The sequence below is a fragment of the Sphaerodactylus townsendi genome, linkage group LG03, assembly GCF_021028975.2.
Source record: "Sphaerodactylus townsendi isolate TG3544 linkage group LG03, MPM_Stown_v2.3, whole genome shotgun sequence".
NCBI lineage: Eukaryota > Metazoa > Chordata > Lepidosauria > Squamata > Sphaerodactylidae > Sphaerodactylus > Sphaerodactylus townsendi.
Genome location: NC_059427.1, coordinates 3,339,916 through 3,352,976, shown reverse-complemented (window position 1 = coordinate 3,352,976; position 13,061 = coordinate 3,339,916). Strand labels below are relative to the sequence as shown.

General features: G+C 45.9%; 3 protein-coding genes across 3 annotated transcripts in view; 2 read left to right on the top strand and 1 right to left on the bottom strand.

The window, feature by feature from the left end:
• The window catches only part of LOC125428531 (zinc finger protein 708-like), a 1,111,878-nt gene that overhangs the window by 198,227 nt on the left and 900,590 nt on the right, over positions 1–13,061 (top strand). The gene's annotated exons all lie outside the window — the stretch shown is intronic.
• The window catches only part of LOC125428548 (zinc finger protein 420-like), a 472,581-nt gene that overhangs the window by 369,834 nt on the left and 89,686 nt on the right, over positions 1–13,061 (bottom strand). The gene's annotated exons all lie outside the window — the stretch shown is intronic.
• On the top strand, positions 3,546–5,147 carry LOC125428867 (gastrula zinc finger protein XlCGF7.1-like). The gene has a single exon (XM_048489572.1). It carries the CDS (start codon positions 4,257–4,259, stop codon positions 4,710–4,712), a length of 456 nt encoding a protein of 151 aa, XP_048345529.1. The 5' UTR covers positions 3,546–4,256; the 3' UTR covers positions 4,713–5,147.

Here is a 13,061-nt window from a genome sequence, read left to right as displayed (position 1 = left end):
TTATGAATTTCCATTCTGGTATATACCCAGGGTGCCTTGATCAGTTCTAAAATAAGAAGGGGGAGAGTAAAAGGAGGCCTGTTCTGTTGACTGGCAGCCAAGAAAGACAATGCAATTCTGGGATGCCTCTATAAGACTATAGTGTCTTCTAGATCAAGGGAAGAAATTGTACCACTCTAATCTGCGTTGGTCAGATCTCACCTAGAGTACTGTGTTCAGTTCTGGGCACCACAGTTTAAGAAGGATATTGACAAACTGGAACGTGTCCAGAGGAGGGCAACCAAAATGGTAAAAGTTCTGGAATCCATGCCCTACGAGGAGAGACTCAGGCCCCTTCCGCACACGCAATAAGCAGTGGGCCAATGTTGCCAAACCACTTTCACAAAACTGTTTGTAAGTGGATTTTGTTATTCCGCAAGACAGCATCAGCAAGAGCACTGAAAGCAGTTTGAAAGTGCATTATTCTTGCCAAAGGAATGAGGGAGGGGATGTTTTAGTCTGGAGAAGCAAACGCAAGGGGGGGACATGATAGCTATGTTTAAATGTTTGAAGGGATGTCATGTCAAAAGAGCAAGTTTGTTTTCCGCTGCCTCAGAGACTAGGATTCAAGTTGTAGGAAAAGAGTTTCCACCTAAACATTAGGAAGAACTTCCTGGCTGTCAGGGCTGTTTGGCAATGGAATTCACTGCCTCAGAGAGTGGTGGAGTCTCCTTCTTTGGAGGTTTTTAAACAGAAGCTGGTTGAACATATGTCAGGAGTGCCTTGATTGTGTGTTCCTGTACAGCAGGGGGTTGGACTTGATGGCCCTTGTGGTCTCTTTCAACTCTATGATTCTATGGCTGCTGTGTTGCCCTCAACCAACACACAAACAATCTAGCTCTGAGTTTTCATATTCATCTTTCTTTCTTTCTTGCAGGGAGAAGTTTCAGTCATCTGTTGGGAGGGATGCCTCTGAAAATACCTTCCCAGTCTGAGAGGACAATAGCAACACATTGAAAGGTGTATCCCATTTGTGGTACTTCCATCCCTGAGCTTCTTTGAAAGTGTGGGGCCACTGTAAAGTAGGGCTTGTAACTGACTATCCTAATTTAACTGAATGACTAATAGAATTATAGAGTTGGAAGAGACCCCAAGGGCCATCAAGTCCAATCCCCTGCAATGCAGGAACACACAATCAAAGCACTCCTGACAGGTGGCCTCTCTTTAAAAACCTCCAAAGAAGGAGACTCCACCACACTGTGGGGTAGTGGATTCCACTGTCAAACATTCCTTACTATCAGGAGGTTTCTCCTGATGTTTAGGTGGAATCTCTTTTCCTTCACCTTGAACTCATTACTCCTGGTCATAGTCTCTGGAGCAGCAGCAAACAAGCTTGCTCCCTCGCCAACATGATATCCCTTCAAATATCTAAACATGACTATCATGTCACCTCTTAACCTTCTCTTCACCACACTAAACATACCCATCTTCCTAAGTCTCTCCTTGTAGGGCATGGACCTCCTTGTGGGTTTCCATAGCTACAATCACCAGCTACTGGAGAATCAGGTTGATTGGAAACAGGGACATAGGTATAGATTTTTTTATGGGGGAGGGTTCGGAGGGGCCACACCCCCACCCGCCCCTAGGGCATGGCCACGCCTCCCCAAGCTCTGCCCCCGGCCTAGCGCTTACAAAAGCAGCTCTCCAAGGCCGGGACAGCAGACTCCCCTGCCCCCCACCAGCTGGGCTCCCAGTCGGCAACCAGCAGTGCTGGAATCCACCCCCAAACAGCATCACTTTTCAAAGGTGTTTAAACTAGAGAGCCCAAATTCTCCATTTAAATCCACCTTAAAGGGAGAATCTGGGGTCCCCTGAAGAACAACATTGAAAGTGATGCTTTTCAAGGCTGTTTTGGGGTGGATTATCCCCCACCCTGGAAACAGACATCACTTTCAATGTGGCGTAGTGGTTAAGAGCAGATGCATTCTAATCTGGAGGAACAGGGTTAGATTCCCTGCTCTGCCGCTTGAGCTGTGGAGGCTTATCTGGGGAATTCAGATTAGCCTGTGCCTCCCACACACGCCAGCTGGGTGACCTTGGGCTAGTCACAGCTTTTCGGAGCTCTCTCAGCCCCACCCACCTCACAGGGTGTTTGTTGTGAGGGGGGAAGGGCAAGGAGATTGTAAGCTCTTTGGAGTCGCCTACAGGAGAAAAAAAGGGATATAAATCCAAACTCTTCTTCTTCTAAATTGAGGACCTCAGATTCTCCCTTTAAATCCATGCTGAAGGGGGTGGATTTAAAAGGAGAATCTGTAGGTTCTGGGAGGTGCCTGCTGTCAGGGGTACAATTGTTAAGAAAGAAGCACCAAACTTATTAGGAGACTCTCTCTCATGATACCACCCAGGTTGGTGGACGATTAGGGGTGTCCAAAATTATGGACCAAAGTGCAGCCCCCATCTCCTACTCAGCTCCCATTGGAAACAATGGAGCATGGGGGGCACCCCATTTGGGAGTCCATGCACTTTGGACTCCTGGAACTAAAACTCCTCACCAAACCTGGGTAGTAGCATCAGAAGAGTCCCCCAAACAATCCCTGAAAGTTTGGTGCTGCTAATTTAAATAATGCACCCCCTGCAGGCCAAAAACCAAAAAACACTAAAAATGTTTTGCAAACCCACAAACGGGGGGGTGGCGGAGCTTCGGACATCAATGGGGGGGGGGGGGGTGAACCCGAGAACCTCCCCATTACCTACGTCCTTGATTGGAAAGCACCTGGCTTTACCCCTTGTGTGGTTCTGCTCATCCTCAGGCTCTTCCTCTTGCCATGAGCTTCTTTTGGAAAACGGAGTTGCATTCTAGTCTCAACATCTGGGGAGCAGGGCTACTCCATGAGAGGAGATGAATGTTGAGGAATAGAAGCCCACCCTCTCCTCAACAGATCTGTTACTCTTCCAGTGGGTGGACCAAACTTCCAACCAAACTAATCAAATAAGAACCTATTTCTGGCTTGGTTTAGAACATACTCAGCTCTAATTATTATACTTTACACACACAAACCTCCCATCACTTCCAGTCCATTTAGTTGAAAATTAAGCTAAGTAATCCTATCTACCTTACTGTAAAGTAGTTTACCTAGCTACTTTTTCTTTCTCTGGGATTCCTGGATGGAATCTTTCTAGCAAGGAAACCACCATGAATATCCCCAAAGTAAAAATAAACCCCAGGAGAAAGAGGCTCCACTTCTCCCTCATCTGGTTTCTTTTTCTGTTCCTGCAGATGATGGAAGGGAGGCTAAGAAAGAGGACAAATGGAAAACTGAAGAAAAACTGGAGTGGAGAAAGAAACCTTTTCCTTATGAATTTATAGGCTTCCATAAAACTCCACTTCAAGAAGGAAATAATGAGTTAGACAAACAGAGGCCCCTTCCGCACACGCAAAATAATGCGTTTTCAAACCACTTTCACAACTGTTTGCAAGTGGATTTTGCCATTCCGCACAGCTTCAAAGAGCACTGAAAGCAGCTTGAAAGTGCATTATTTTGCATGTGCGGACTGAGCCTGAATAAGCTTTCTCCAAGTGTTGAAATCTTAGGTAATGAATCCAATCATCGCACAAATCAAAGAAGGCACATGGGGGAGAAAATGAGAAGTATGAAGAAACCATCAGCCACAGCACAGAATTTTCATATTCAAGTAACCACACTGTGAAGAAACCATATAGATGCTCTGAATGTGGAAAAGGCTTCAGTCAGAAAGGAAACCTTAAGTATCACCATAGAATCCACACAGGAGAGAAGCCATACAGCTGCTCAGTGTATGGAAAGCACGACAATCAGAAGTCCCATCTTAACAAGCACCAAATAATTCACACAGGGGAGAAACCATACCAGTGTTCAGTGTGTGGAAAGCGCTTCAATCAAAGCGCACATCTTGTAAGACATGAAAGAATCCACACTGGGGAGAAGCCATACAAATGCTCAGTTTGTGGAAAGAACTTCAGTCAAAGCACAAATCTAACTTATCATGAAGCAATCCACACTGGGGATATACCATATACTTGCCCCATGTGCAGAAAAAGCTTCAGTTGGAGCATGCATCTTCTTAGACATGAAAGAATTCACACAGGGGAATAATCAGTGTGTGGAAAGAATTTCAGTCAAAGAGCAGGTCTTGCTTTCTCTGAAAGAATCCATGCTGGGGAGATACCTCTTGAATGTTCTGAGTGTGGGAAGAGTTTAAGTGATATCACAAGTCTTATCTCCAAGCAGAAAATACCCATGGGGATGAACTCATTTTCATGTTCTGAGTGTGGAAAGGGTTTCTGTCATAGCACCTGCCTTTCAATGCATCAGAGAATTCACACTGAGGAAAAACCATATACATGCTCCGAGTGTGGAAAGGGCTACAGTTACAGAATTCACTTGACTATCCATCAAAGAGTCCATACAGGGGGAAAACCATATATGTGCACAGAATGCAGGAAAAGCTTCAGTCACAACACAAGCCTTATTTCACATACAAGAATTCACACAGGGGAGAAACCTTATAAATGCACAGTGTGTGGTAAAAGCTTCACTCAGAGCACAAGCCTTAATTCACATAAACAAATCCACACAGGAGAGAAACCATTTACATGCTTTGAGTGTGGAAAGGGCTTCCATCAAAGCTCACAACTTACTTCCGATCAAAGAATCCACACAGGGGAGAAATCATTTCAGTGTTCCGAGTTCTGAGTGTGGAAAGAGTTTTAGTCATAGTACAAGCCTTTCAAAACATCGAAGAACTCACACTGGGAAAAACTGTATTATTGCACCAAGTGCGGAAATAGCTCCAGTCACAGACCAACCACTTCTTATTGTCCCAGAAACTATACAGGGAAGAAATGGTACTCTTGATCAGAGCATGGAACAAGCTTCATTTATGGCCAATTCCTCATACATCAGCACATTCACACAGTGGTAGATCCTTGGAATCTTAGCAATGATTACAGTATGGAAAGATCTTCTGAAGAGCTGGAGCCCTTCATTCCAGGTGATTGATTCCCAGAAGACAGCATAAACATCTCTGGTTAATCAAATATTAACAATCAAATGGCAGCCTACTCCTGTGAGATTATCTGTATAAATTCTCAAATACTGCAACAGAAAATCACAATGGAGTTTTATAACAGAAGGATTGATTATGGACAAGTAAGTTCAATTAGAATGAACATCTAATTTATTTATTTTATTTATTGTTTAGACTTTTATACCGCCCCATCCCCAAGGGGCTCTGGGCGGTGTACAGCATAAAAATATAAATAAAGCATTAAAACCTTTTAAAACAGCGATAACAATACAATAATAATAATAATAATAGAGATGTCCGATCAACCCCACTTTTTAAAATTCTCCCTGAGAAAAAAAAAGGGGGGGGGGGGCGGCGAGTCATATTGAATGGTAGGCCTAGATGGAAGGGCCAGCTGGGGGCACCATTTCAGCAGCTGGTCCCTCCAAAGGCCCGGCGGAACAACTCCGTTTTACAGGCCCTGCGGAACTCAGTAACCCTGCGGAACTCAGATCTTGGCATGAAAATACAAATGAACATCTTGTCTGGCATCTGAGTTGTCTATTGGTCACACATCTGTCTTCGTTACTTCCCAGAAACCACAGACATAGATGCACATGGTATAACAAAGACATTGCAAAGAAAAATCCATCACTGACTGGGCCAGTTCTGTTGTCTTGTGCCAACTATGCAGTATCATCATGCCTTTGTTGTGTTTCAGGCTGTTTCCTTGCAGTTCCCTGGAGCCTATGCAAGAGTAATTATTAATTTCCATTTGAAAGAGAAAGACCTCTGACACTTCTTCCATCCACAACTATACGTACAAAGGTGATGGGAGCAGATGGGAGCCTACACACTGAGGAAGGGTCATGACTCAGTGTTTAAGCATCTGTTTGGTATACAGAAGATCCCAGGTTCAGTCCCCAATATCTCCAGCTAAAAGGATCAGGAATTAGTTGAAGTGAAAGACGTTGGCCTGAAACTTTGGAGAGCAGCTGCCTGTCTGAGCGAACAATACTGTCCCTGCTGGACCAGCAGTGATTCAGTATAAGGCAGCATTGTACATTCATCTGCGTTCACCTAAGCAGGTAGAATGTATCAGGAAATTCTGTCATGTTGTTAGGTTTCTGTCCTTCAGCCAATAAACAGACTCTTGATGGTTGACCAGCAGTGTTTATTGAAAGCAGTAAGGCAGTAGTCCCTTGCTTGAGAAAGCCAGATCTGGTAACCTGGCTTTTCTTAGGCAGTTTTATCCTTGAACCAGTCCCCCTACCTTTTCCCCAGAGAAAGAGTGAAGATAATTGTTTAGGAGCCTAGGCGTCTCAAGGACACAGAAGGGATAAAGTTATGCCACCTGCAAAACCTCCCCACTGCGATGCAACGGACATATCCTGTTGCCCAAGGCCAGGATGTTAAAAAATTAGAATCCCACCACTGCCCCCACCCCCACTGAGCCTCCTCTTCTCCAGACTGAACATTCCCAAATCCCTCAACCTTTCCTTGTAGGGCTTGGTCTCTAGGTTGTCAGGTCTTGAGACTGAAGTCAATAAGCAGACTCTGGATGCTGGATCAGAAGTCTTTATTGATAACAGCTAGTTCTTTCAGAAAGCCAGTTCTGCCAAGCTATGAAAATACAGTTGCCTTTATCCCCTCAAAGTTCCTGCCATAAACCCCCCCTCCCTGTTTCCCATGGAATGTGAAAATAACACAATGGAAAGAATGTTTGGGAGTTGAACATCTCAAGGCCAGCACAGTGATAGTTCTCAGCCACCTGCCACCCCCTCCTGCTCAGAAGTCACTGGGGTTGCTTCTAGTTTGCTACTAGCATCAAAGGAAAGGGAAAGAAAAGGGAAAGATCCATTAACATATCAGAAGGTGAAGACAGCTTCCCTCTCCCCACAGTCAGGTCTGAGTCCTTACACCTAACTCCAGTCCTTTGATGGCAGGAGGGGCACATCCTGATGTGGGCCCCTGAACTCATCAAAAGTGCCATTCCCATACACCTCTCCACAGACCTGACTGAATACCCACCAACAGAACCCAGGCATCACAACAACATACAGTATCAACACTTCACTATAAAACACAGTTTGTTGGGGTGGCACCAAACACAGAACAAGGGATAGGGGACAAGGAAATGGGCAAACAATTGATCTTACTCCAAAAGTAGTCCTTACACCCTCTTATCCAGATCATTATAAAAAATATATAAAACTACCAGGCCCAGAACCTGTGGCACTCCACTGGACACCTCCCACCATGCTGATGACATCCTGTTGACAACTATCTTTTGAGTGTGGTTCTCCAACCACGGTCCTCTAGTTTACTCATCAGGATATTATGGGGAACCCTGTCAAAGGCTTTGCTGGAATCCAGTTCAACATCATTAGCCGATTATACGCTGGTGCTAAGGGTGATTCTTTTTGTAGCAGAGCTTGTTACAGATGCCTTTCCCTCCCTCTCAGTCATTGTGCGGCAGATCCCATAATCTCTGCTTTTTGTGAGAGAGGGCAGAGAGGGACCTTTCCCCCTGTTTCACATGGAAGATAAAAGAAAGGACTCTACGTTATTCTTTACTTCGGGCTTTTTGGCTCCACACTATCTCCTCATTCTACAAGTTGTGCCCTCCCTGATGATTGGGAGGGCTTTTAAAAACTTTATTTCAACGTCTGAGCAAACCACAGAATGAAATCCCTACAGAAGTTGGCAAAACCCAAGAAAGATTGCAGCTGCTTGTGGGTGTGGGGAGGTTCCCACCCTAGCACATCTTGAACCTTATGTGGATCCATTTCAATCCCTGTACTGGTCACCCAATACCCGAGAAGGTCCAGATGGTCGCGATGGAACTCACACTCAGCTTGGCAAAAAGCTGGTTGTCGCTCAGCATCTGAAGCACTTCTTTCATTCACATACTCCTTCATAGTCTCAGAGTAGATAAGCACATCATCTAAATACACCACCACCCTTCTGAACAGAAAGGGTGCAGCACTTTGTTGATGAAGCTCATAAAAACACCAGGGGCCCCACTGAGACTGAAAGGCATCACTAAATATTCAAACTCTTTCCTTTGTGTTAAGAAACAGTCCAGATTAGTGAAAATGTTGCCTTTTGCCAGACTTTCCAACAGGTTCTTAGTTAATGGCAAGGAGTATTTGTTAGTCATGGGAGATGGCATTCAGCCCCCTATAATCCATGCACAGTCTCAAAGTCCTTCCTTCTTTTTCCAAAACAACACCAGAGCTGCCAGGGGAGATGCTGTAGGCCAGATGAACCCCTGGGTCAAATTCTTGCCTTGAAATTATTGTACTGTTTGGATTCCCAAGGGCTCATAGAGCAGTGATGGCGAACCTATGGCACGGGTGCCAGAGGTGGCGCACTTTCGAGCTCACACTGTGTGGCAGCGCAGCATGCAAACAAGAGTTCATCATCAGCTGGGGGGTGGAAAATCACACACACACACACATCTAAGACTGACCTGGAGTCACTATGAGTACAAGCGATGTGTGCACCAAGCGGTGAGCAGGGAAGGACTTCGGCTGGCGAGGGCCTGGTGCCTGCAATGCTCCGGGTGGCTGCTGGCGACTGGGTCAGCGCCCAATGAAGGAGGCAGAGATGCTAGAGAGAGCACAAAGCCCGGTCGCTGGCGTGGGACTTGCACTGGAGGCTAGAACAGGCTAGCCCCTGCTTTCGAGAGTGGGTGGGGTGGGGAAAAGAGAGAGGAAAGAGCCAAAGCGTTTTTTTTCTAAACAAAAACCTCAGCATTCAGGTTAAATTGCTGGGTTGGCACTTTGTGATAAATAAGTGGGGTTTGGGTTGCAAAAAGGTTTGCCATCACTGTCTTAGAGTATGACCAGCCTTTCGAAAGTTTAGTGCCAGTCTGACTTGCAATGGAAAAGAAAGATAAACACTCCATGGAAGTCTCTGTAGTCCTCTGGAATATCAGCTGGCTCATCTGGAGCCATTATAGCCACATACGTAATGTTAGGGGAATAGTAAGCCTTTCAAAACGTCTCTTTAGTTGTCTCTGATGCTCCCACTCATGCAACGTAGGGTTGCTGCTAGGGTCCCACGAGGGGGTGAAAGATGAGGCAGTCCCTTCTTTTTGCCCTCTTCTCTCTGCTTGCTCCTTAATCTGCATTTGCCAAGATCTGCCCTTTTCGTTTGTATGGACTCTGCAGAGCACCTCCTGGCCAGTCCTGTCACATTCCAGGATCTTTGGAGCTGCCAAGGCATCGAAAGCCCCACTGTAGGGGTGGGATTCTACCTCAGATACAGCTGAACTGGCTGGATTGGCCTTTCTGAAACTCTGCTGAGGCTTCTCAAGCCAGCCGTCCCTGCAGAAAAAACCTCTTTTCTTTCTTTTTCCCTTCTGATTAAAGAATCTCGTCTTGCCAGGCTGGATGACAGGGCTTCAGAAGCAGGGCTTTGACCAATTCTGCAGCAAGCTGAGCCACCGATTCCTTCCTACCTTGTACTGTTATCAACAGCCTTAAAAAAAAAAGACTTGAATGTTGGGCTTGCCGGCAGTCAAGAAAGGGTCCAGTTACAGACAACTTTCCAGCCAAGCCAGCAAAAGAGCTACGCAGGTTCAGAGTGTTTTTCAGTCCCGGCTTATCTCCCAAGATCATTTTCTCAGGCTAACTTGACTGAAGAACATTCACTGTGGTTGAAGAACTTCCGGGATGGTCCGGATTGGGGTCACCAGATCATGGCCAGGATTTTGCACAAAGGGTCATCAGTGCAACATCAACCTCCCTCACCCTATTCCCCCTTTGTTGTCTGTCAGGTGGGAGCCTGGCACCTGGGAGTCTAGCTGCAACTGGGAGGGGGAGCAAGGTGTCTGAATGGAATGTTACTTTCTCTTTACGCTTAGCTGAAACAAATAGGGGTACCTGGGCCAGATGGCTGCTTTATCTCATCCTGACCTTGGAGACTGTCTCATTTATACACTGCCTTTGCTTTGTAGAATGGTAGCGCGGGAATAAGGAAGGAGGGATGGAGTATGTGGGGTTTCATATATTGATGCTTTGGCAAAGACAACCCAGAATTGGCTTTGCATCTGTGACCCATTGATGGTACCAATAAAATCTTTTGAACCAATGTTTGCAGGAGTTTATTGAGTTCCAGTCCAGGTTTTGACACTGCCAAAGGGAACTTTGCTCGGGCCTCACAACTTAAGAGGCCTCAACAACAATTGGGATGAGTAGGACTTTTGTGGCTATGTAGAGAGAGACAGAGTTTTTATGTTCTGCGTATCCAGATATAGCAACGCTGCAACTCTGTTGGCTTTAAACAGCGTTCTATCCCCCCCCCCCCCATGAAGATCTAATTTTGCTTTTATTGGTGTGAGTTCACTAGCCAAACCCAGAGGTGCTTGGGTGCCTAATTGACAGCAGCTGGGCTATTTGCTTTGAGATCTCCCCCACCAGATCAGCAGACTTTCGAGCAAGATCAATGGTGGGGGAACGAAGGAAGTTGGAAACCATTTTGGAGACCGAGAGGACCATCTGGGGATAATTACCATCGAGAGGGGGGGTAGGTTTGAAGTCCCCCTCTCCCATGCACACCTGGGCCACCTTGCAACTAGTGGAGCCCCATCTGTGCAGTGGCCCAGTCGGGGATTGGGGCCACCACCAAAGTAAATCATCCTTTCAGTCACGTCTGGGCCATGAGTCAACCAAGATGGAAAGGTCTCTGCCCCGAAGCGCTGAAGGGGTGCTTTGAAGAGCCATCTAGATGCAGAAATGCTTCCTCCTCTATTTAAACAATGGAAATGCATAACAGGGCGGGGGGCAGAATATCTCTAGTAACCCCCCCTTTATAAATTACCTGGGGGCAAATTCTCTCCCCAAATTTTACTTGGATCTGGACCTCGGGGGGGGGGGTACTCACTGGATCGCTCCATCAGTAGGAGGGTGACGCCTCCAGGAGCAGAAGCCCCTTCAGAGGCAACCTCAACTGAATCCAGAGCCAGAAATTGGACGCCCAAACTTTCCACTGACTTAGTCTGGAGTTGCGAGAGAGAGAGAGAGAGAGGTAGGTGGGGAGAACAGATGGGCAAGAGCTCTAATTGGCCGAGGGAGGGATTTCCCACCAATAGACAAACAGGGCTCCCAGTTTGTCATCAGTTTTCGGGCTGAGCCTCAGATCAGCTGGAAAAAGGGGAACGTGAAAGTGGGTTGCCAGTCTGGCGGGAAATTCGCCCCTCATGGGGAAGGGGGAAAGGTGGGGTGGAAGGAGGCTGGAGCTGATTTGACGGGGCTGTGAGAGGCCATGCAAAAAGAACTGCAGGTGTGTGGGGGAGGAGAAAAGTCCACCCTCCCATCCTTGATTGGTCAGTTGTTATGGTGCAGTAATAATTTCTCAGCACAAGTGAACTGGCTCTTTGGTGAGATAATTCCTGAGCAAGCCTACCATGAAGGCATTTACATTAAAACTCATGGCCTTATCAGAGTAGGAAGAGAAGGGGAAAAGGGAAAAATAAACCAATATTCTTCTTTAAAATGCCAAACAAAAACATGTTGTCTCCCTACTTGCCCCCAACATGAAGTTCTTAACTTCTAAACAATCGGTACTAACTTCATCTTTAAAATTAGACCTATTTAACATAAACTTTTCTTTTTATTCATCTATCACAAGCCAGGTCTGTGGAGGCCTTGGAGGCAAAGGGCACCTGAACACCAAAAGTCACAGCCCAAAAAGTGACTTTCTCCAGCCACACCTTCCTCCAAAGTGTTCATAGATGTGTACATGGTTTCCCCCCACACCCAGTTTTATCCCCACAAGTGCCCTGTGAGGTTGAGAAAGACTGACCCACATTCAATCAGTAAGGGAGAATTTCAGGTTGGACCTCGCCAAGGGATTGTTTCTGATAGTGGAAGGCCAACTTAGTTATGAAGGCATAATTTGGACTCCACTTTCCACACCTCCTCAGGTTGGGGAAAGGCATGGTTTCTGATTCAAGTATGGGGCAGAGAAAAGACACCTGAAATTGTTGGAGTGCCGGCATTAGAGCAGCATTGTGAAGAGCCCGTGTTGACGTGGTGTAGAGCGCCAGAAAAGTATCTGCAAAATCCAGTGGAAGCTTGCTGAGAGATCTTGGTCCAGTCACCTTCTCTAAGCCTAGCCTACCTCAAATGGGGTGGTGTGAGTCTCTCCTTTGTGTGTGTTCTTTGATGCCGTTGAAGATGGCCACTCCGATTAAATCTTTTTTCACACACTGAGCATTCAAAAGTTCTCTCCTTTGTGTGAGTTATTTTATGCTGTTAATGAGTGCTACTCTGATTGAATCTCTTTCCACAGACTGAGCATTCAAAAGGTCACTCCTTTGTGTGTGTTCGTTGATGCCGTTGAAGATGGCCACTCCGACTGAACCTCTTTCCACAGACTGAGCATTCAAAAGGTTTTTCCTTTGTGTGAGTTCTTAGATGCTGTTGAAGATGGCTACGCTGACCGAATCTCTTTCCACACTCTGAGCATTCAAAAGGTCTCTCCTTTGTGTGAGTTCTTTGATGGTCTTGAAGATGGCCACTCCGAATGAAACTCTTTCCACACTGTGAGCATCCAAAAGGTCTCTCCTTTGAGTGAGTTCTTTGATGCTCTTGAAGAGTGCTACTCAGATTGAATCTCTTTCCACACTCTGAGCATTCAAAAGGTCTCTCGTTTGTGTGAGATCTTAGATGCTGTTGAAGAGTGCTGCTATGGCTGAATCTCTTTCCACACTCTGAGCATTCAAAAGATCTGTCCTTTGTGTGTGTTCTTTGATGCTTATGAAGAGTGTCATTCCGACTGAATCTCTTTCCACAGATTGAGCATTCAAAAGGTTTTTCCTTTGTGTGAGTTATTTGATGCCTTTGAAGAGTGCTGCTCTGACTGAATCTCTTTCCACAATCTGAGCATTCAAAAGGTCTCTCCTTTGTGTGAATTCTTTGATGCTGTTGAAGATGGCCACTCCGATTGAATCTCTTTCCACACTCTGAGCATTCAAAAGGTCTGTCCTTTGAATGAGTTCTTTGATGCTTATGAAGAGTGTCATT

Excerpts from the sequence above, each read along its gene's own strand:
- LOC125428867 (XM_048489572.1), top strand. The coding sequence starts at position 4,257 with ATGGGGATGAACTCATTTTCATGTTCTGAGTGTGGAAAGGGTTTCTGT.